The sequence below is a fragment of the Calliphora vicina genome, chromosome 1 (genome assembly GCF_958450345.1).
Source record: "Calliphora vicina chromosome 1, idCalVici1.1, whole genome shotgun sequence".
In the NCBI taxonomy this organism is placed as follows: domain Eukaryota; kingdom Metazoa; phylum Arthropoda; class Insecta; order Diptera; family Calliphoridae; genus Calliphora; species Calliphora vicina.
In genome coordinates, this window is record NC_088780.1 from 156215015 (window position 1) to 156240327 (window position 25313).

General features: G+C 28.2%; 2 protein-coding genes across 2 annotated transcripts in view; one reads left to right on the forward strand and one right to left on the reverse strand.

Moving 5' to 3' along the window:
- Nucleotides 1-25313, reverse strand: part of Acph-1 (Acid phosphatase 1) — a 213101-nt gene that overhangs the window by 166410 nt on the left and 21378 nt on the right. The gene's annotated exons all lie outside the window — the stretch shown is intronic.
- Nucleotides 1-25313, forward strand: part of LOC135964198 (protein artichoke) — a 59856-nt gene that overhangs the window by 28202 nt on the left and 6341 nt on the right. Inside the window, exons 3-5 of the mRNA XM_065516346.1 lie at nucleotides 14235-14368; nucleotides 17230-17389; nucleotides 21545-21808. Coding sequence (XP_065372418.1) covers nucleotides 14235-14368; nucleotides 17230-17389; nucleotides 21545-21808 — 558 coding nt within the window. The remainder of the gene's footprint in view (nucleotides 1-14234; nucleotides 14369-17229; nucleotides 17390-21544; nucleotides 21809-25313) is intronic.

The following is a 25313-nucleotide window of genomic DNA, read 5'->3' on the forward strand; positions in this document are numbered from 1 at the left end:
TTCAGTTATTTATTTAAGCTTTAATTACTTATATTTATACTGCATTAATTAGTTTACATTTGTTTTTTTCTTAGATTTCTTTCTATAATTCTTAATTAATTTACAGGAAATTATTTCCTTTAGTGGTTTAAATTGTCGCAAGCAGTACTTGAGCCATTAATTTGAACTATAAATTTATTGTTGATTGTTCAGGTTTTATAATGAAACATTATTTTAATTGGTTTATTAAAATAACATCAATTGTTCATTGTCTTGTTTTCATTTGTTTATGGGCTGTTAAATTACTTTGTTTCTTTAATGAAAGATAAAAAGTGGTCATTTAGTTAATGCATTTTAATGCGTCTCTTCCTTTTCAGCCAAACATAATTTGCGTACTTAACCCATTGTGAATAAGACAGAAAACAATTATTTAATCATGTATTTTAAATGGTGACAGCATTAGCTAACTGAAATGTGACATCATAAAAAAGTACCTTTGAATAAAAACTTTTTTAAATGGGCGTTCATACATAAGTAACTTTTTGAAAAAAATATTTAAAAAAGAAAAGTATTTTTTAAGATGGTGGTACTTTATTCAAAGGAGTACATTTTCAAAACAGCACATTTGTATGATGCCAATACCGCTTAAATATGACTTGTACTAGAGTCTTGGTATACCGTAAATCTTTAACTTAGACTTCAAATACGCTAAGTAGTTTTTTTTTACCAATTTTACGGCAAAATATTTTAAGTATTGTTACGAAATTGTACTTGAATTCAAATACAAGGATTTTAACGGCTGATTTAAAGTTGCATAATGCTTTCAAATAGCAGTGCCCAAACTTTAACATATATGTTGGCATTATTAACATTGAATAAAAGCTTTCAGTTGACCATTGATCGTAAGTATGGCAACGCTGTTTGCTGCGACCGTATATTCGAATTCGAATATTCAGTTAAAGAACATTGTAGAAATAGAGCTTTCTAGATGGTAATGCAGTGTTATAAATAGTGGCAGAGGTTGCAGTCGTGAGTGAGTTTATCAGAGACGTTTTTCGAATAAACATCAACTGAGTGCCTTAAAGTGTGTTGTATTTTTCAAGTGAATTGTGTCTGTATTTCTGAGAATTTATAAACGTGTATAAAAAACATTGAGTGACTATTTGATTCTGTGGTTGTTGTACATTTTAAATAAATAAAGAGTTGTTACAATTTTCAAACTACCAAACGGCTTTTATTTGCAATCAAAAGTATCCGGTTTATTTAAAGGAAATAAACCAACACTTTAAAAAGGTTAAAACGTAACAGTATTTTTTAAAGTACTTTCTCAAATAAGTACGATTTTACTTCCTTTTAAAAATACTCACAATTTCGTGGTGGTTTAATTTTTGCTTAAATAAAACTTTTAGTATATTGTTTACATATAATACAAGTCCCTTTTTATACATTTTGCATAAGATACAAAACATAATCTAAAATATGCGCAAAAGAATTTATTGTTAAATAAATGTTGTTCAGAACCATCATGTTTTTATACAACCATATTATGGTTTATGTGAAACCATAATATATTTGGACATGATTATATTATTATGGTTGTAAAACTATTTTAATATGATGAACATTTTTATAATGATTCACATTAATAATATTATGAACATAATATAATACATCAACCATAAAATCCAATCATAATATGACGCAGTTCAATTATGGTCACCACAATCATGGTTTTTTCTTTACATGTGTATTTAAATATTCTCTTAAATCTATATTTTTAATATTTTAAATTATATTGGGATATGAATTTTAATTAAGGCAAATAAAAATATCTATGCTACACACATACATGTTTAATATAGACATTATGAAACATCATAATGGGTTAATAAATAATCTAACATAAGATTGCCTTCCTTATTCGAATAAATACATACATTGTAGGAAGTTTTTATCCTATTAATCATTATGTAATAAAAATGTGCCTAATTGGATTTTAAATACTCATACATAGATTTTACTAAATAACATAAAGTAAACATTTTTATATACATATGAATATTAATTATTGCATTTAAAATCAAGTTGTTATGTCAACTAACTTATGTGAATATGTTGCACGTGCTATAATTATGAATATTTATACACAGAAACAATTTTGTACATAAATTCTGAAATACAATTGGAAATGGTGTAGAAGGCTTGATGAAAATTATTTGAATTTTGAATGTTTGTGAAAGAGTGTAGCAGTACCCTTAGGGCAATGCTACACGTTCAATATATGTATATTGACCGCGATTCAATATCGCGATATTTATTGAACATGTAGCATGGTATTGATGGATCGCGATCCAAATCGCAGAATAACCTAATTTTGCGTGATCCATTACAATGGATCGCGATCCAATTATCACAATATATATTGAACGTTCAATATATATTCTGATATTTGGATCGCGATCTAGATTTCACAATATTATGCTATTCTGCGATCCGTCAATACTGCATGCTACACGTTCAATAAATGTGGCGATACTGGATAGCGGTCAATATATATTGAACGTGTAGCAGTGGCCTTACAATTTCAAGACTTACAATTTCAAGGAAAAGCTTTAAAGTTAACTCTCCCTCTCTCTCAAGTGTGTACAGCAACAAGAGTGAGAAGTTCTTGCTGTAGAAAACAAGAGAGCCTCTCCTTCTTGTTATTCTTTGGAAAATATTTTTTCTTCATTCAGTTTCGTTTACCTTTTAATCATTAACCAGATTAATTGAAAGAAATTGCCTTAAGCCTCTTTGTAATAGATTTAAATAGAAGATACATTTAATCATTCAATAAATTTTATTAAGTTATTTTGTAATGGATTTGATTGAATAAAAACTTGACTGATACAATAAGGCATTAATTCTATAAAAAAATAATTCTCAAAGGAATGAATTCAATACGTTTAAAATACATATGGGGTATTCACACGGTCTACTATTTGGTCATAATGTCCTAATATATTATGATGTTTAAACAAATTTTTGTTGTGTTTCAGACAAAAAAGTTCTAAACTAATAAGACTATTTGAACTATTGGGGGATTCAAACGGTCTCCTATTAGGTCGTATTGTCATAAAATATTTTTTTAGTCTCATATGTTTATTGATTTGTCATAAAATAATACTTTTTTTTGTTTAAAACACAATAACAACTATTATAGAAGTTTCATTACCAATAAAGCAATGTCAAATATTCTTGATAAAAATGACCGGTTAGGTATTTATTACACCTTTTTTAAAAATATTCTTCTTTTCAACAAAACAATGAATTGATTGATTCAAACTAAAAAGATGATTTCATACATATGTGTTAAATATTTTAAATATTTATGTATGTGTAAATAAATTATAATTATACAAAAATAAACCCAAATCAGCATCATTAAGAATTGGTAAAAAAAATGGTTCCGTGACAGAACATTATTAATTACTTTTTGGACAAATAAAATTATTAAGAAATTGTTAAACACATTTTTGTCTTTTTAATAAATTTGTATTTGTAATCAAGATTGTTGTTTAAATCTTAAAATTTACGACTATCATAAAAAGTGTAAATAAATTTTTTTTTTGTTTGTTACAAATGTTTAAGATTTCAAATGGCTGTTTTTATTATTTCTTAATTTTATTGCTCTCATACAATTTGTTCAACTAAGTGTACAGATTTTACATTTACTTATGAATACTTAATATTTTATGCATATTTTTGTGAATTAAATTACGTTTCTTTTTTGTAATTGCTAAAAATTAATTAAAAACAAATAAAATTGCCAAATATTTTGGTATGAAAGATATAAAGTTAAAAATCTGGGAAAATAAATTACAATTAAGCCTGAAGGGGAACCTCCTAAAACTAGAATAGCGATAACAGAAATTAAAGTTATTTAGACCAAAATATAATTAAAGTAATTTAATGTTTTTTACTTAAATTACAAAAAAAAGGTGTTGAATTTTTAATTCATTTATGTAATTATTATTTTAAAAAACCTCCCCCTTAATTACTTTATATGCAAGCAATCATACATCTAACTATAAACACTTATTTATTTATTAATCTATATTTCTTGTAGTTTTTTTTTTCTTAAACTTTTCAATACAGTTATTTATTAGTATTATTTCTTTGAGGTTTTTTTTTTCATTTCCCATACATTATAATATTAATTTGTATTATTTTTTTTTGTTGTTATTTTTAATTTTGCGCTTGACGTCTCAAAGTAATTGTATGTTGCCAAGTGAGTACAACCAGCGAGCAATTGATGCAAGACCAAACCACTGAAATTTGTTTGAATGTTTGTACATATTTCCATTGTACGTTCACATAACAAAAAAGTGTAATATAAATATATAATTGATGGTCAATGGTGATGGATATGAATTTAAATAGTTATTAACTGTTTCTATTGTTAGTGGATTTAATGGTGAATGTATACAGATATTCATATTTATTAGAAGAAAATGAAAGATTTTAGACACACGGTCTTACAGTGAAAATGCACTTGAAAATTATCTAGTGTTACTTGTAGGCCTTACTAATTACATAAGTAACGAAATTTTCTTTAAAATTCAGAAATACACTAGAAATTTGCAGTTGTTCTGAAGGAATGTATTCACATAGATTCAAATGCTAGTGTGTTCCAAACTTATTAATCCATTGATTACTATTTTAGAAACAGTCTTGGAAAGAAGATAAATTGAAGATAAATTTTCTATTATATATATTTTTTCTATATAAAATATTGGAATTAATTTTGTAAACAATATTGGAAATATTTTTTTTTTCAAATTTTGTTTAATTTTAACTTGTTTTCTTTATAGTTTTTTATATTAAAACTTATATATTTCTATACTTCTGTGTGAAGACATTTCTATTCTGCATACAATACTGTTTAAATTTCGAAAATCGTTCAAAAATTGTGGAATTCGTTCAACATTAACTTCTTGCATTAACTTGCCATATAATTTTTATAACAACACCTAAAAATATGCTATGAAATAAAACAGAAAATCAAAAGTAATTGTATACGAAAAATCTATGTTAAGCTTTATAAAAAATGTCATAATTTTAACAATTTCTAACCGATTTTAAGAAATAATGACTTATTTTATTCAAAATACCATAGTCTTTACAAATATGTAAGGAAATATAATTGACTGAAAAGAAAAAAAGGAGAAAAACAGACATCAAAGAGGAAAAACAAAAAAAAATTAAAATGTAAATTAATATGTATATATAGATAAAAAGCTATATTTTTCTTCTAATTAAAACAAATTGGAAATCTTAAATCATGTAATACCTAATACAGTCTTTGGAGTCCAAACTAACCCTAAACTATTTTTTTTACAGTAGAATAACTCAAATTTTCAGTTCTTTAAAATTTTTTTTTGAATGAAAGAATTCTAACGATTAATTAAATTATTTTTAATCAACGGACAATTGTGAAATTTATTCATAAACTTTCCATACAATTATCATATTAACCCCTAAAAGCGTGCTATGAAATAAAGAAGGAAAACAAAATTATGACATATTAAAAAAAAAACAAATCAAATGTGTTAATAAATCACCACTAATTACAAAAATGTATATAAATTTGTATATAGTTAAAAAGTTCCGTAGTTATTCTTTATTAAACAAAATAAAAATCATAAATCATGTAAAACCTTAGACATTACAAAGTCCTTGTTGTCCAAACTAATCTTATAATATTTTTTCTTTAAAATAACTAAAATTTTGATTTATATTTATTTTCATATTTTATTGCGTAACTGCCACATTTAAAGAGTTCTGATGCAGTAATTTAATTTGTTTCATAAACGAATAATTCAATTTTACTCTAACTTTCCACCATAGTTGGGGGTAGTGCACTAATTTTTAACTATCACTAATAGTTAGTGGTAGTGTAAAATATTTCACTAATTTTTTTAATGTTTAGTGATGAGTTGAAAAATATAAGCCTCACTCAATAATAGTGATAGTGTAGTTAAAATTTTTTAACTAATAATATTTTGAAAATAGTTAAAATATTTTTTTTGTAGTTAAAATATATTTTTAGTTAAAAAAATATTCCTGCACTTTTTTTTTTGAACAAAGAAATGTTTTACTCTATTCATAGTTTAAGTTAATATATTTAAGGAAAAAACGTAAAAGCGGTATATAAATATACAAATTACAATAAAAAGAGAAATAAGCAATTACACAGAAAATAATTAGCGACTATTGGCTTTAAGTAAAACAAGCTTTTCGAAATTCGAATCACTTAATTTATTTCTCGGAGGAGAATCCACCATTCCACTAAAAGAAAATAAACGCTCTACTGGAGCAGAAGAAGCCAAAGGCGTGTTAAATTTAAAAAACATTTGCCTTATTATTGGATATTTTTTGAGACTGCAAATATCAGTGTCCGAGCTTAAAAGGAATGCACGTATTTCACTATGCCATCTTTCTGAACAAAGGTTGAAGGTCCTAATATTGAAGATGTTAATAAACTAAGTAATTTCTTCAATAACTTTTTCACTTACTGTCAATTTCCCCAAAATCTAAGAATCCTACATTATCAGTGTTTTTTTGTGTTATTATTTCTTCGGATGCTGAAAAACACTTTGAAGCTTGCTCAACAAACATCTGTATATTTAATATTCTAGTTTAAACTGGAATAACTTCACGATCACTAATTTTGAATATATTAGTGCAAAGAAAATTATTGAAGCTTTTTTTTAGTTATTGTTAAATTTTTTAACTATTTGAGTTTAGTGCTTATTTCTACACTACCACTCAATTGATTTATAGTTAAAAAAATATCACTATCACTAAAAAATATTAGTGATAAAAATATAAGCTTCACTACCACTAAAGCTGATGAAAATTAGTTAAAACTATATTTTTTAAAATAATATTTAGTGCTAGTGAAATGTTGATTGCACTCAACATTTAGTGCACTACCCCCAACTCTGCTTTCCAAACAATTTTCATATTCACCCCTAAAAATATGCTATGAAATAAAACAATAAATCAAAAGTATATTAATTTATGACAAGATTTATAAAAACTGTAATAACTTTGATAATTTTCAACCGATTTTAATAAATATTGAACTTTTTATTCACAATACCATAGGCTTTGAAAATATATAATTAAATATATTTGTTTTCGAAGAAATAAAGTTAAAAAACTAAGTTCAAATTCGAATAGTCAAAAATTAAAAGGAAAACAAATTGATAATGTTAAGAAAATCAACAGTAAATTGGGATATTTATATTAATTTGTATATAGTTCAAAAGTTTCGTTTAATGTATTTAAAAAAATTAAATCATGATACCCAGAGAAAAAAATATAGTTGTGCATGTTTACTGTAACCATTTCAACATTTTAGCAAATTTTTTAACCATATTATAGTCACAGTAATTATGTATATGATTGTGGTAACCATAATATCGCAATCATATACATATATAAAAATTAAAGCAATCAGCATGAATCAATTTGTTGTCTTGATACCTTATTACGGCAAAAGTATTGACTTCATTCCTTTAAGAACTTAATCTTAATAGAATTAATTCCTGGTTGAATCATTCACATTTTCATGAATTCAAATCCATTACGAAATAGGTTTAAAAATATAATGAATGATTAAAGTTTTCTTCAGATCAATTAAATCAAAACTAAATGAAGAAAACTTATTTTAATTGAATTTGTATTAGATTTGAATTAACAAAAATTTAATCATTCAAAGGTTGAATGAATTCCAATATGAATTAATTCAATGATGAATGAATTATAATTAAATCAAGCTAAACAATTCGATTTTGGGAATGGATTTATTCCAAATTAAGATTTTGAGTGAATTAAGCTCAAATTGAATTAATTTATTCGAAGCTGTGCTGCTATGTACATAAATATTATTAAGAAGCCCTATGGATTTTCTTTTCATATCTTCTTAATATTGAAAAAGTTTAAGAAATCATTTATAACTCAAAATTTAGGGTATTGAAAACATCAAACAGGCCTACCACTTAGCTGCTTATCAAGTAATTTTTTTCTGTACTACAGTGTTATTTAAAATATTTCAAATTTTGTTTTAATTATTTATTTTTTCTTAACTAAAACAATTAATCATGGTAATTTAAAATTTCTTAGATGTTGTTGAGAAATTAAGTTTTTGTTAAAACAAATTATATTTATTGTTTGCAAACTGACACAAAAATTCCCACGACCTGATGCAGGGTTCATTTTTCTCACAAAATCATGTCACATCTTTGTTTTCACAAAAAAAAAGCGAAAGAAATATAGAAAAAAACCCATAATAACTATGTAGTACAAAAGTGACAGTTTTTTTTGAGAGGAAATAGAGCATGACTAAATAAGAGTTCAAATAGAGTTTTAAAGAAAAATTTTGATTAAAATTTTCCCTTAACAAAATGAAAACAATAAGATAATTATGAAGTCAAAATACTAATTTGAAATAAATTATTCACAAATACATTATTAAAATTAGTTTGCAGCTTATTTAAGGGTTTATTAAGATAATTTTTTCAAAGAGATTTGAAATAAAAAAAATAAAATGTAATTGAAAGTGGACATTTACATGCAGAGAAACGTCAGGGTTACGCTATGATTGCGGCAAATATATTATGTTCTATATATTCATAAATGTTAAGATATTGTTACATTTTAACCTTTTCAAAGCGTTTGTTTATTTCCTTTAAATAAACCGGATACTTTTGATTACAAATAAAAGCCGTTTAGTAGTTTGAAAATTGTAACAACTCTTTATGTATTTAAAATGTACAACAACCACAGAATTAAATAGTCACTCAATGTTTTTTATACACGTTTATAAATTCTCAGAAATACAGACACACTTTATAATGTACACGAATTCACTTGAAAAACACAGCACACTTTAAGGCACTCCGTTGATGTTTATTCGAAAAGCGTCTCTGATAAACTCACTAACGACTGCAACATCTGCCACTATTTATAACACTGCACTCTAGATTGCTCTTTAACTGTCAAAGCTCCTATATTCTAGAGCTTTCTAATACATATGCTATCTGTGGTGTACTTTCTACAATGTTATTTAACTGAATATTCGAATATACGGTCGCAGCAAACAGCGTTGCCATACTTACGATCAATGGTCAACTGAAAGCTTTTATTCAATGTTAATAATGCCCACAGATATGTTAAAGTTTCGGCACTGCTATTTGAAAGCATTATGCAACTTTTAAATCAGCCGTTAAAATCGTTATATTTGAATTCAAGTACAATTTCGTAACAATACAGGTAGGCCTCCATTTACGCGGTTTGTTGGGCCTAAAAAAATAGCGTGTAAATCAAATTTGCGTAAAACGAGGTTCTAATTTAGAACGAAATGCTTTTGTGGGGGTAATCATTTTTGATTTAGCGTAAAACAATACATCAGTCACATAACAAAAAAAAATTATTTCTTATCGAAAATTATGGAAAAAATGTTAATTAAAAAAACAAAATATTCTAATACATAAAAGAGATCAAAACATAACAAAAAATTCATAAAAATTAATGAAGTTTTCAAAAAAGAAATCCGCGTTATATAAAAATCGTGTAAAAAAAGTCGCGTATTTGAAAAAATGGTTGCTAATTTGAGTTCGCGTTATACCGAATTCGCGTAAATAAAGTACCGCGCAAATGGAGGCTTACCTGTATTTATAATCTGACATGATCGGAAAAACTCTATAATATGGTCATGTGGCAGCAACCATAATATGGTCAAGACATCTAATATGTTTAGAAATAATCACGTTGGTCTCAATCATAATATGATTTTGCTAGAACCATAATATTAACCTTATTATGGTTGGGGTGGAATCATAATATGGTTCGATACAATCAAATATGTCTCATAATGAAAGCAAAACAAAAACTGAGGCAATGATGTACTAGAAGGCATTATTAGATATGTTCACAAAGATAAATGGTCATTGCAGCCTTTGCTTCTATACTCCTCAATTGATATCATTAAAAGACTTTAATCGGACATTGACAAAATGAGATTATATTTGTTTTACAATATATTATTAAACCAAAGTTTGGGTATTAAAATACACATTTTGCCATAAGATTTTAATTTGTTTAACTTTTAATAAAGATAAACAAGTTAATTTGCATATTATTAATCTAGCCAGTTTGTTATTCATAATATTAAATATTGTTTTGAGAAAATTTTTTTAAAGTCACAGCATGTTCTTCTAAATAAAATCAAAAACTGTGTGTATATAGAGAGGATTTGTTTTATTAAATATTTCTATTTGTTTTTTATGTTGACTCATGTGATAAATTATAATATTTTAGTTGTTGTAATCCTACACGTTTGTATATTTAAACATTTTATATGATTGTAGCGGCATTTTGCATATGAATAGTATTTTAACGTTTTTTTTTTTAGTTTTTTATTTTGTTTTGTAAAGAACTTGAACTTGATAAACTTGTCTTTAGTTTCAAATTTCTTACAAAGTTTAGTGAATAGAAATAAATTAGAAAAATAAAAACCCAACTAATTGTTGTTAACTTTTGTAAGAAAAATTTGTAAAAAAAATCGTCACATTTGTATTTTTATTTGTACCTTAGCTGTGATGTAATGTTAAGCTAATATTTGTTTCTTTTGATTACACTGTAAGCAATTTCTTGATTCATGGAAATATAACCATGTACGGACACCAGTTCGTGATAAAATACCAAAAAAAAAGACCCGTGTCTCCCAGTTTTACCCAAAGTCATGCTCTTTTTTATGGTCCCCCAAAGATTTGGGGCCTCGGTGTAATTTTTTGCAAAAAAGTGATCATTTTCTCAGGCTCATATCTTGCAAACAGTTCAGAATTTTGATTAACTCTCTGAGGCAAAGTTGTAGCCCTTGTCATAAAGAACAAAAATTGTGAACATATAAAATCCAAAAAAATTCATCTTCAAGATAAAAATCGATAAAAACTTTAAAAAATTCAAAATAAATTTTTTTTAAGCTGCCTAAAAGTATGCTTTAGTTTATAATAATTTAATAGTTTATGCCCCAAAACACTTAATTCCATTAGTTTTTTCTTACTAACTTATATTGACCTACCTAAACAGTGTTAATAATCATTCCTAGGAAGTTCATATGTTCTAGAAAGTTGTTTATTGAGATCTTAGGTACATTTTTTTACTTGATTATTTCCTTGAATTTTAAACGGTTTGTTACCTATGGACCTGAACAGGGAAAAAAAGGTAAAAAAAAATAGATTTTTTTAAAATTTTTAGCGATTTTGATCTTGAAGATGAGGTTTTTTTTTTGCTTGGACCCTCATTCGGGGGATAACCCCTACTCATGCAATGCATTGTGATGGAACTAGGAAAATAGGTTATGGGAAGGAGGATAGAGAGAGTAGTGTTTGTGGACATTTGATTTGAATTTTCCAACATAGGAAGCTGCAAGATATGAGCCTGAGAAAATTATAACTTTTTTGCAAAAATTACAGCGAGGACCCAAATCTTAGGGGGCCCATAAAAAAGAAGTGCATGACTTTGAGCAAAACAGGTGTTCGTATATGTTTATTTTTTCATGTTGCACTGTGTAATAGATAGAACTAATATAATTTTGTGCATTTTTTTAAATTTACTAAAACTACATCGTATTATACACATCCATATTTACTTCCAAACTACAGCAACAATGTTTGCGAAATTTTTAGCTGACTTGAATACAAAAGACTTAAATAATCCACGTTTTTAGCACATCATTTACAATAAACTATTTTGTTACAAACTTTAAGCCACGTTTTTTTTTTTAATAAATGTAAAACTAAAGAAACTAAGATGGAATTTGTAACTAGATTAGTTTGTATTTTTAGTTTGAAATCAAATTCTATTCCTAAGCTTAATTTATTTCAAAATACTGAATGATATTTTAAAAATGTATTCAGCACAAATTAAGCAATTAAACAAAAGACTTTTGAAACGAATTTGCAAATTTCAAAGTAAATACAAAAGATTTAAGCAACAAATTTTATTTTAAAGCATCAAATCATCATTATGCAGAATCTGCACAATTTTGATTTGAAATGAATCAGCAACATCCACCAGATAAAAGCTTTGTAGTTTAAGTTAATGTTTGCAAAATTGTAAAGAAAAAAAAAAAAAAAACATTTTCGAAAAACTATATCCGTTGAAAGAATTTGTATTAATTTAAAATTGGATGCAGTTTTCAGCAATAATTTTACAAGGTTTCCGGAAATGAAGTTTAAAATCTTTACTTCCGTGGGCTGAAAACAGGCACCAAACTAAATTAGTAATGGAAAGGTATTTTAGTCTAAATAAATGAGTTAATAATGATAAAATATTTAATAAAGATTCCTTTAGTCAAACAAAAATTTAACTTAGCGCACAATGGTTTAAAAATATCAGCCCGTTCGTTTTTCCCAAAAAGGGTTCGTAATATTTGCCTTATTTTGTCTTTGTTTTTTTGCGTTTTTTACCATTTAAAAATGTTTATTTTCTTTACATAAACCAAATTCTTTTAAATAGAAACTACCAGTTTAAAAAGTTAAAAAATTTGTAACAACTCCAAACCAAATTCTTTTAAATAGAAACTACTAGTTTAAAAAGTTTGTAACAACTATTTATTTATTAAAATCTGGACAGCAGTTTACATAGTTACTCACCTTTAATACACGGTTGATGTTAACTATAACACCGCCTATGATACACTGACTTACTCAATACTCACTGTTACTATTTATATATCCAGCGCCATCTTCTAGAAGTCTTATGAATAACACAGTGCAACACGAAAAAAATAACCATATGCGGACACCACTACGTGATAAAAAACCAAAAAAAAAGACCCGTGTCTTCCAGTTTTGCCCAAAGTCATGCTCTTTTTTTATTAGCCCCCAAATATTTGAATCCTCGGTGTAATTTTTGCAAAAAAATGTGATAATTTTCTCAGGCTCATATCTTGCAAACAGTTCGGAATTTTTATTTACTCTCTGAGGCAAAGTTGTAGCCCTTATTATAAAGAACAAAAATTTTAAACATATCAAATCAAAAAAAACTTCAGTTTCAAGATCAAAATCGCAAACACATTAAATAGTTAGATTTTTTACCTTTTTCTCCTGTTCAGGTCCATAGGTAGCAAACCGTTCATAATTCAAGGAAACAATCAACTACAAAAATTTACCTAAGATCTCAGTAAACAACTTCCTAGAACAAATGAACTTCCTAGGAATGATTCTTAATGCCGTTTAGGTAGGTCAATATAAGTTAGTAAGAAAAAACTAAAGGAATTAAGTGTTTTGGGCCATAAACTATTAAATTATTATAAACTAAAGCATACTTTTAGGCAGTTTTAAATCATTGAGGTAAAGAAACACTTGCCATACTTTCTACTGAATGCTTTGGTTATGTAATCAAATGATGGTGAAACGTAAATCTTTAACCGTTGGTTAAATGGTCCCCGTTCAACAAACCGACAGTTAGTTAAATTTCCGGTTAAAATTAAATAATCGTACATTGTGAAAATGGCCGTTAAAGTTACTTTTTCTTTCGTTTAGCTAATGATACTTTTCGATTATTCTGTATTAAAGATTTAATCATGGAAAGGGGCACTTTTCACAAGATACTTTTTGTGTTCTCTAAACAGAAATATATGCAAACTTATATATTTCTGTTACATAATGAAATAATAAACCCATAAAAGTTCTTCCAATGGTACTTTTTCCATTCTTCTGTCAATACACTAAAACTTAAGACTAATTTAATACAGTGGCCCCCATTCATAGCAACCAGGGGCCGAACGACCACTACTTTAATATCACAGTCTATGTCAACTTATTTTACTTTAACTTTATGATCTAACTGTCACTTAATTTAAAACTGAATAGTTTCCACAATTTCCTTTGCATCCAAATGGAATATTTCTGCACAAATTAAAAGTTTTTCTGAAGTCCTCTTAAGATTTGTAATTTATTGCAGCTAAAATCATTAATTAGGCTTTTATGTTCACAAAACAATATAAATGAAATTAAAAATTTAAATTAATGATAAAAATGTTGATAAAATGTTTTACAACATGTAATTTCTTGAAATTCTTTTCATACATACACATACATATTTATTGTATTTCTTCAATTAAAACAAATAAAAATTTAAAATTATAATTTTATTAATACGATTTCTTTTTTTTTATTTTCTTGTTATCTCTCCCACAGATGTTTTACCACCAGCAGCACATACAACGAATACGACACCTGAGCATATTTTTGCTGTTGTTACTCTATTTGTCACAAATCAAAGCTTGGCGACCATGTCCAGAACTAAGTCCAGCTTTGCGTTTACCCTGCAGGTGTGTATATACTTACTTGAATAGCTAACGCACAGTGGGAATAATTTGAAAAATTAATAATAGTAAATACAAAAAAAAAACTTGAAAACAAGAGGAGATGTTCGATTATATAGAAAATATTTTTATAATGATAATTATATTTCATAATAATTTTAAAAAAATAAAAATATATTGTGAAAAATTCCTGAAATTGGGTTGAATGATTCAAAATAAAGACGTTAATATCACAAGTTTGAAAAAATTATTGGGTGTATGACTTAAAAATACGGGACTTACAATAGATGGCGTATCTTTTGAATGTGGTTTTTGTTTTTGATAACTTATATGTCATTTTGAAGGGTACATTTAGTATCACTCATTTAATCAACAAAGCGTCATATGCGGGAAGTTTTGCTTTACTTTTTTAAATTGAAAAAAAGTACCGCTGAAGCACACCGATTGCTCACCAAAGATTATGGTGAATGTGTTCCATCGGTTTCAACGTGAGAGAGATGGTTTGTTCGGTTCTGAAGTGGTGATCTTGACACGGAAGACAAAGATCTCCCAGGCCAGCCAAAAAACGTTTGAAGACCAATTATTAGAGGTATTACTCCATGAAGATTGTTGTAAAACTCAACAGGAGCTTGCAGAATCATTGGGAGCTACTCAAACAGCAATTTTAAAACGTTTGCGAGCAGCAGGAATCATCCAAAATCCCCAAAATGATGTATAAACGCTATAAAAGAAAATAATTTTTGCACCGAATCATTACATGCGATGAAAAATGGATCCATTACGATAACCCGAAGTGTACGTACGTACGTGAAACTCGGCCAACCAGCCTACTCGACACCAAAGCAAAATATCCATGACACTAAGGTAATGCTCTGTATTTGGTGAGAGCAAATGGGTACTATCTATTATGAGCTGCCGATATCTGGCCTGACCATCACAGGCAACCTGTACCGAACGCAACTGATTCGTTTTAAAAAAAAAACGCCCCGAATATGCGATCACACATGAAACCTTAATATTGCATCATGACAACGCTCGGCCACATTATGCACACCCGCCTCATAGTGCATACCTTGCCCCGTTCGACTACTTTTTGTTTCGATCGATACAAAACGCACTCTCTGAGATAGAACTCTCTCTAGAACAGGGTATCCGATATTGGCTAGATTCGTTCTTGACCTCAAATGATGCTAATAATTCTAAATTCCATTTTGGAAATTAAATTAAATTATCGTTAATTATTTGTTTATGAATTAATTCATAGGCTTTGTACTCATTTGTAGTTCAAATATATTGAATTGATTCCTCTGCTGAGAATTCATTATTTATAGAACTAATTTCATATTGAATAATTAAAATTTTCTCTTAATCAAATCCATTACAAAATAGTTTTTATACTCTTCACCTTCGTAAGTTTGTCATTCCGTTTGGAATTTCCACAATATAATTTTCCGACCCTATAAAGTATGTAAATTCTGGATTCTTATAGATAGCGGAGTCGATTAAGCCATGTCCGTCTGTCTCTCTGTCTGTTGAAACTTTCCGAAGCCCCCAATTAACTTACATACACGATTCATATTGCTATTTAAAATCGAGGAAATCGGTCCACAAATGGCTGAGATAAATGGAAAAAACCAGGACAACCTCGATTTTTGACCTATATCTGGATTACTAAGTCATTAATATAGACAATATGGATATCTAATGATAGATATTTGCAACGATATATAAAAAAAACAAAAAATTTAATTTAAAAAAAAAATTTTAAGAAAACAATTCGAAAAAATTTTATTTCAAAAAAAATAAAAAAGCAACATCGAAGAAAAAAAAAATGTTTTTGTTTACCTAAAAATATTTAATATTTTTATTTTGAAGTATAATTTGGTGAAGGGTATATAAGATTCGGCACTGCCGAACAAAAACAAAACTAAATAGAGAAAAAATATTTTAATTCAATTTGTATTAGATTGGAATAAACAAAAATTTAATCATTCAATGGTTGAATGTATTCAATTATGAATTAATTCAATGGTGAATGTATTCTATTTAAATAAAAGCCTTTGAATGAAGCTAAAGAATTAATTAGATTTTGGGAATGGATTTATGGAAGGAATGACTGACAATTTTTAATTCCGAATTAAGATTTTAGTGAATTAAACTCATATTTAATTAATTCGAAGCTATTGCTAATATAAATATGTATGTGTAAAAATTCAAATAAGTTTTTCTTTGTAACAATATTTGAAATAACGAAGGAATAGGAGCTATGTTTTTATTATAAAACTAGCAGAGATTTTAAATTAAAATCCTAAAATAACAAACTTGCTTTTATGATATTTCAAGTTCTGTAACAACTTTGTATATTTATTAACATTTATTTATTCCATCAAACCCACTGTGCATCCAAAAATACATAAAATATTCTCGTTTGCCTGAGTGTGTATAAGAAAATCAACTGCGTTTTTAACGGTGTTTTTTCATCATACATGTTTTTTTATTAGCATTTTGTGTGTGATTGTGTCACAGAATTTCTTTTTACACTTATTCACTCAGTTAGTCAGTCACTCAGTCAGTCAGTCAGTCAGACACTCACTCCTTAGCTGGCTAGCTGGCTGACTTGGCTAACATGATCACTTACTATGCTAATGGAAGCAATAAAAATTCTAAACAAACAATTTCCGCCTATGGCAGATTGATTTTCATATACAACTTTTGCCTGGTTTTTTTTAATGCAATTTCTGTTTTTTGTATTTTGATTTTTTTATGTTTAAAATCTTGTCATGGTATTTCAATTTATTGAACATTTTTTCTCAATGACTAAGAATATTTTATTTATTTATTTCTATAATTTTTTATTTCTTAAATAGATGCAATGTCGTTGCTTTTGGCTCAACGGGACAACTTGGTGCAGTGGCCATGGATTGTGATCGTGTTGTATTTCATGGTGAAGCTCCACAGTTACCATATGGTGCACCCATAGTATCTTTCTCTCAGCGCTATAGCGGCCAGCAAGTACTGCCGTCTCAGGTAAGATGACATAAATAAGATGAACAATTTTTTATTGATTAAATTTAAAAAATAAATAGTAAACTATTTAGATCTTGAAATCATTAAGTATTTACAAAAAAAAATATTAAATATTTCGTAAAATAACTTGAATAATAATAAATTAGTAAATCTTGAAATATATTGCAAAAGAATGTGTAAAAAACCTTATTTTGGTTCATAATTTATGTCTACCTCTCTATAAAAACAATACTTTATTATTAAATTTCCAACTTTAAACTATGTTTTGACACTTGCAAAACAACCTTAAGCAGCTGATTTCAAAATATTGCAGTTGTAAAATATGACAAAATCATAAAATAGGAGTTTATATGTCATTGTTAAAAACCTATTTGTCACATACGCTATTTTATAAGGCCTAAAGTTTTATTATAAACAACCGCCAATAAACCAAATTTATCACTACAAATTTGATTATTATTATGGCAGCCAGCGTTTAAAAACAATTGTTTGTAAAAAAAACCTCAACATACAGGCAACAAATAACTAAAATTGACAGCATTGTCTAACAATGTTACCACAACTTAACGGTGTTTTTTTTTTGTTTTTGTTTGCAATAATTAAGCTGAGAAAATTGTAGTTGGCTTTAAGATTCGAAATTAAATGAGTAGAAAAAAAAATAAAGTCAAGGTTATCGCTATAAAACCAACATTGAGCAATAAAACATTTAAACACAATAAATATAAAAAATAATAATATAGAAAAACAACATAATTAAGCAAAATAAAAGTTAGTTTAGTTTTTTCTTAAAACGAGATGAGATGAAAAATATATGGTGGAAATGAATATGGAAATGAACTTTAAGAGCGATTTAATGGGTGGGAAATTAATTTCTAAATACATGATTAACATGAACATAAAATGCAGTATGGAAAGAAAAAATAAATGTCTTTGGAAAACTTTTACTTTGTGATTAGTCATACATGAGGTAAATAGTTTTAGGGGAATTCAAGACATGTTAAGTCTTTCCAACAGCTACTTTTTTGTTCAAATTGAAATGATACAAATTTTATTTAAATGTCTTTTTATAGGAAAACTTATTTTATGAAAAAAGTACAAAAACTAAATACCATTTTTACCACTTAAGGGATCAAATTTCCAAAAATTTATTGATTTAAAAGATACATAAGTTACTAAATAAGTTCCAAAGCATAGTTTTTACCCGTTTTCACCCCTAAAGGGTTTGAATTTCTAAAAAGTACCAAAGTAGATGAAGATAAATTTTAAATTTTGTTTGTATACGTTTTAGTTTTGAAACAATTTCGAAATCCCTTCTTAGTGGATCTGCATAGGGAGAGGGAAACCTATAGTTCCAATATAATGTATCCTCATTTTGACGTTTAGACTGGGCGGTGTTGAACCTGTTAGTCACTCAATTACTTTATCCTTATATATATGAATATATAGATTTCGCATTGAAAAGTTGTACTACCGATTCCAATATTGTTGCTTGGACCAGTATTCAGGGAATGACTGCTACTCATACAATGCATTGTGTTGAACTAGGAAAATAGGTTATGGGAGAAGGGTTTGTGGACATTTGTTTTTTTTATATTTTCGTAATCTGAAGGTGTCAGGAAGCTTCTTCCATATACGGACAATACGATTAAAAAATAAATTCTTCCTGTAATGCATTGTGCGTTCCTCTGTCCAATCTACCACGAATGGATGATGAGCTATTCTATCGGTAGAAACTATGAAACACAAACCACATTGCGACAATGATCCAGTCAGTTAATATCGTTGGATACCTTTCTGTCATCGATAAGTACCTTCACCCTCTCCTGTACGCGATCGAGTCAATCCGAACATATATAAGTGGTGTAAAAAGCAAGGAGATCAGATGGTGTGAAGTATTTGCCACACCGAGACTCATAAAAGCTTCTTTCGACAATTGAAAAATGTGTTTAGTCCAACGGACATCACACTGAATTTTCATGCCTAGAACATCAAGAGCTTCTGATTATTTTAAATTTATACCTCCCCAGGCGCGGATGCTATTCAACCATTTAGGGGGGGATTTAAATTTGTTCTACACTTTTCTTTTTTTAAATTTTTTATAAGAAAACTTTTCGGTTTTGGAGGGGGAAAATTCCTATTTCAACCCCTCTGGATCCGCGCCTGCACCACCCATAAAAACTGATGAGCCAACATGATCTGTCGTGAGTTTGTGTGTTAAAATACAACATTGAGTCTTACCTCCATTCATGTTTTGCCTCATTGACCCAATCCCCGACAGGCTTGTTATCATCTGATAATGAGTAGATAGGGTTGGAAGTTTGACTTAGAAGATCATTTAGAGAAATAACAAATATAGTAGGAGAAAGAACGGAACCTTGAGGTTGAACTCCTCCTATGAGATCCCATCTATAAAAACTCGAAAGAAGTTATCACCAAAATGTTTCCTATAGAAACATTTGTGTTTTTTCTATATTACATTTCGTGTATAACAGTTTTTTCTGCAAAAAAAAATAACTGTTTTTTATAGAAAATTTTGTGTATAAAAATTTGTCTATAGAAAAAAACTGTTATACACAAATTTTTCTATTGAAAAAACTATTATACACATATTTTTCTATAGAAAAAAACTGTTATACACAAATTTTTCTATTGAAAAAACTGTTATACACAAATTTTTCTATTGAAAAAACTGTTATACACAAATTTTTCTATAGAAAAATTGATGTTTAACAGTTTTTTCTATAGAAAAATTTGTGTATAACAGTTTTTTCAATAGAAAAATTTGTGTATAACAGTTTTTTCAATAGAAAAATTTGTGTATAACAGTTTTTTTAATAGAAAAATTTGTGAATAATAGTTTTTTCCATAGAAAAATTTGTGTATGACCGTTTTTTCTCTGGAAAAATTTGTGTATAACAGTTTTTTTATAGACAAATTTGTATATAACTGTTTTCTTTATAGAAAAATTGGTGCTTAAGAGTTTTTCTTATAAAAAAATTATTTTATAACAGTTTTTCTATGTAAAAAATTAGTGTATACTTTTTTTATATAAAAAAATTTGTGTATAACAGTTTTTTCTATAGAAAAAATTGTGTATAACAGTTTTTTATAGAAAAATATGTGTATAGCAGTTTTTTTTATGTATAATTTATGTATAACAGTTTTTCTATAGAAAAATTTATGTATAACAGTTTTTCTATAGAAAAATTTATGTATAACAGTTTTTCTATTGAAAAATTTATGTATAACAGTTTTTTTTTATAGAAAAATTTGTGTATAACACTATTTTTATAGAAACATTTGTGCTTAACAGTATTTTTTATGGAAATATTTGTGTATAACAGTTTTTTCTATAACAAAATTATGTATAACTGTTTTTTCTATAGAAAGTTGTGTATAAAAAATGGTGTTCAACAGTTTTTTTCTATAGAAAAATTTGTGTATAACAGTTTGTTTTTTAGAAAAATTGGTGGTTAACATTTTTTTATAGAAAACTTGTGTATAATAGTTTTTTCTATAGAAAAATTTGTGTATAACAGTTTTTTTTATAGAAAATTTGGTGTTTAGCAGTTTTTTCTATAGAAAAATTGGTGTTTAACATTTTGTTTTATAGAAAATTTGGTGTTTAGCTGTTTTTTCTATTCCTTTTTTTTTTTTGCTTTTGAAACATTTTTGTATAAAATTTTGGATAATGAATGAACGTGAATACGCTAAATATTTGATTTAAGTATGTATCTATCTTCAATCATCTTAAATAAACAACAAGTACTTTAAAAGTCCAAATCTACAGCTATTGTATCTTCAAGATACATACTCAGATACAAGAAATAAATAAAAGCAACGAAATAATCATGAATATAAAGAAAGAAGACAAAACAAATTCAACTACAAAACACTTTCACTTGGACTAAATAAAAGGACGGACAGACAGACCATCAAAGAAATGAACAAACAAAAAAAAGTATTAAGTATAATCTATGCATGTAGACTACCATTTACAAACTACCAAGAATATGAAAATAAAAACTCATAAAAAGTGAAAATTTTTAAATTATAACGTCGAAAAAAAAACTATATACAAAATCACATTAAGAAATGTGTTAATCACCGAAACCCAATTAAAAATTAATTTACTCTTTCTCTTTACATTTCCAGCACTTTGGCACTTTGAAACTACCCATGGAAGAATTGGATTTATCAAACAATCTCATTAGACGCATACCGGAAAAATCGTTCGTTGGCCTTAAGGAAACTCTAACGGAACTACGTTTGGCCAACAATTTACTGGGCGACAGTTTAAATCCTATATTTTCTTCGGCCGAATTTCATCCATTGAAAAATTTAAAACTATTGGATTTATCAGCGAATAAAATTAAATCCATTGAGGAGGGTCTACTCAAAGGTTGTGGTGATTTAAAGGTCAGTAACATTGTAGTTGATTTGTGTACGGGGTGTTTAAATGATTAATTATGTATTTTTTGTGTGATCACATGGTGCCGGGCACAAGTGTAAAAAAGACAAATCCACAGAAAAAGACATAAATTAATAAATATTTTAGTCATGTCTTATTAACATTTTTTAAAGGTCTTTTGTGTTTTACAGTTACTGGTAATATTAGTTAATTTACTATGTTACTGTTACACCATTTACCAGGGAAAAAATTAGTTTTTTCTTTATTTTCAAAGAACAATATTTAAAATGATAATTCGAGTTTTGATAAAAAAAAGAGCTATACTGGTTTTAGCTAAGCGAACTTTGACCCAAATATGGAAATACATTAAAATGTAATTAAACTTTTTTTTATAGAATTCATTCAATTTAAAAGCCTTTAATTCCGTTGGAAATTGATAAATCAGGTTTTGTAAAATCTGAAATACATATTTGGATTTGAATTGTATTGTATTAGTTCCACAACTATTTCTAGAACGCATGCATACTGCTATAAATCGTTTGGTTTGGCGTTAGGTTAAATGATTTTTATTTGAAATTGTCACCTTCGGAACAGATTCTAAAGAAGCGTTCTGAACCAGTTAAATTTTCTCAATCTCTGGTTATCTGTTTTTTTCGTAACGATATACTTCCAATTAATATAATTTTGTATAAGAACTGTCAGTATATCGTCACGAAATAACCATAGATTGCGAAAATGGGGATTTATTAAAATTGAAAACAGAAAACAGATAAATTTCATTGAATTAATTTTATTATTAAGTTTTTTGGAAATGGTGCAGTCTACAAACAAAATTATAATGCAGTTAGTTACCTGCAGTTTTCAAACCAGTTTAGATTTCTCAACCATACTCTTTTCTATTCAATTTGTTTATTATTTCACATTAGTTTTTTACTTATTTATTTATTATTTTAAATACCAACCTCTAAGTTAATGCAGAGCTTTTTTTTTAATTTAATATTTATGTTTATGTGGTCGATGACGTTGTGTTGTATTTTGCAATTATTGATATAGACAATTTTATTACATTTTTTCTACAATATTATTTACTTACTTGGCTTTAAGACTATTTTTGATTAGAGTAAATCACATCATATCACTGCCATTCCACAATATTTAGTAACATGATGTGCTGGTGCATCATTGTACTTAACAATCTTTCACATTCATGCGTTCGTCTATGCGTTAAAATTACTTTAATAAGCATTTACAGGTACTTACTTACTAGTAGATACTTGTTTTTCGCCAGAAACTAAAAAAAAAAACGTGTAGACCATTAAATCATGCTGAAGTTTTTATGTTAATATTCAATTCATGTCTATGAAATTGTTGCGTGTTGTTGAGTTTTCAGTGAGTTTTTCAAATCTAGTTTTATTGATTATGGAGTTCATTGATTCATGTTGGACTCAGCTAAATGAGTTTTAGGTTTTAATTATTTTTTTTTTAATAAATTCATAGTAATTATAGTAGTTAATAAACTATCCTGAAGTAAAGTTTTTCAATGCTTTGATAAGGAATTGGGTTGTAAGCTAAAGCAAAATTTTATTTTTATTACATATTTTACACTAAAACCTGTAAAAGTAATTAAATAGTATTGGATGTCTTTTTCCCATCTTTCTGTCAACATATGGATTCCGAGCCAAAAGAACTGCTCTTCTTTTGAGGCCAGGAACGAATAAAACCAATATCGGATCTAAAGTGAAGCATATCCAGGAGAGAGGGAGGGCAAGTTCTGGACTATAAAACGGTTGAGGCAAAACTTCACAGCCACTTCATTCTAAATACTTTTTAACAGGTATTGCAACATGTGGCCGAGAGTTGTCATGATGGAATATTACGGTTGCATGTCTGGCCGCATATTTTGGGCGTTTTTCGGCCAATGTTCGCTTCAAACGATTCAGTTGTATTCGGTACATGTTATCTGTGATGGTCTGTAAGATTTCAGCAGCTCATAATAAATAAGTCCCTTTTTATCCCACCAAATACAGAGCACTACCGTAACGCCATGGATATTTTTCATTGGTATCGATTCGGCTGGTTGGCATTGCTTCACATACGATCTATTACGCTTCGGGTTATTGCAATGGCTCCAGCATATAAAAGAAAATCATTCGGTGCAACAATTAGTTTCTTTTATAGCGTTCAAGCAACATTTCAGACATACTAAATCGTCTTTCAAGGTCTCTCAGTTTCATTTTATATGGTACATATCCAATTTCCCTGCTTTTGGATGAATCCTGCTGCTCCCAAATGTTTTGAGATTGCTACTTGAGTAGCTCGCAATGATTTTGCAAGCTCTTGTTGATTTTGAAAACAATTTTCATGGAGGAACGCCTCCAATTCTGGGGAGGTAAAGAACGGTTCAGGGCCTATGAACAATCAGCACCATCATTAACAGCGTGGCCTTCATGGCCAGATATCCAGCACAAGGTGAGTTCATTGTACGCACCAAGTTCATTCAATGATGTTCAGCAGTCCATAACAACACCTGACCTTCGGATAGCAGCCTGGCTATCCGACATAACAAATATCCTATTATTCCTGACCCTCCTTCTTAAACATTTATTATAGCATATAAGTGTGTCGTAAATTTTCGTCTGAAATATAGATGGGAATGTACCCATTAGCCTGTTTGGAATCATCGATAAAACACACTTGAACGGCATTATCTTGCCATGGTGACATTTAGTCTGACACTGAAATACTAGGATTATTCCCAAAGAGTGCTAGAATACGCATGAACCATATCTCCCGGTAGTCTGAATGCACTCCTATAGACATCCTCCATTATCAATATATGTAAAGGTACTCATGGACCCAGTAATAGAAATACAGATGAGGCGATAGACCTTATGTTATTATTGGCCTAATCACTGTGATAAATGACTAGTAAATCATCTTAGGTTTTAACCCCCACGTTTTACCGATTTCAGGCTTTTTTTGATAGTGTTGGACAAGTGGTAGGTCCATATATTATAAAAAATTAATGATTCCCTTAATCGGGACCATGTGACAATTTCTGAATGGGATCGCTTTCAACGCTCGCAAGACTCAGTGTTGCGACAGATCATGTTGCTTCAATTATGGTTGGAGTAAATATCGTGAAATCAGACGCTCCACTGGTCAAAAACCAAATTTTTCAAGTGTCGAAAGAAGCCTTCAAGCGTCTCCGTTTTGTAAAACGGTGTAGGAATTACTTACTACCGGTGCTTCAAAGTCTTTTTTGGAGCTTCTCGACCGCGTATAGAAGAGAGAAAAGGTGATTATTGGTGACAGTAAGGTAACCAACTCTATTGATTCTATCGGTAAGACAATCGAATGTGTGGGAACAAGTTTCCTAATTTCATCAGAGCATCCCTTTATTATCGATTGACCAGTGGACCGCCTACACACTGCAGGGAATATTATTTAGCCGTACTGTCTGTCCGTATGTGGAACAAACTTCCCGCTGATGTCTTTAATGTCACTTTCAAT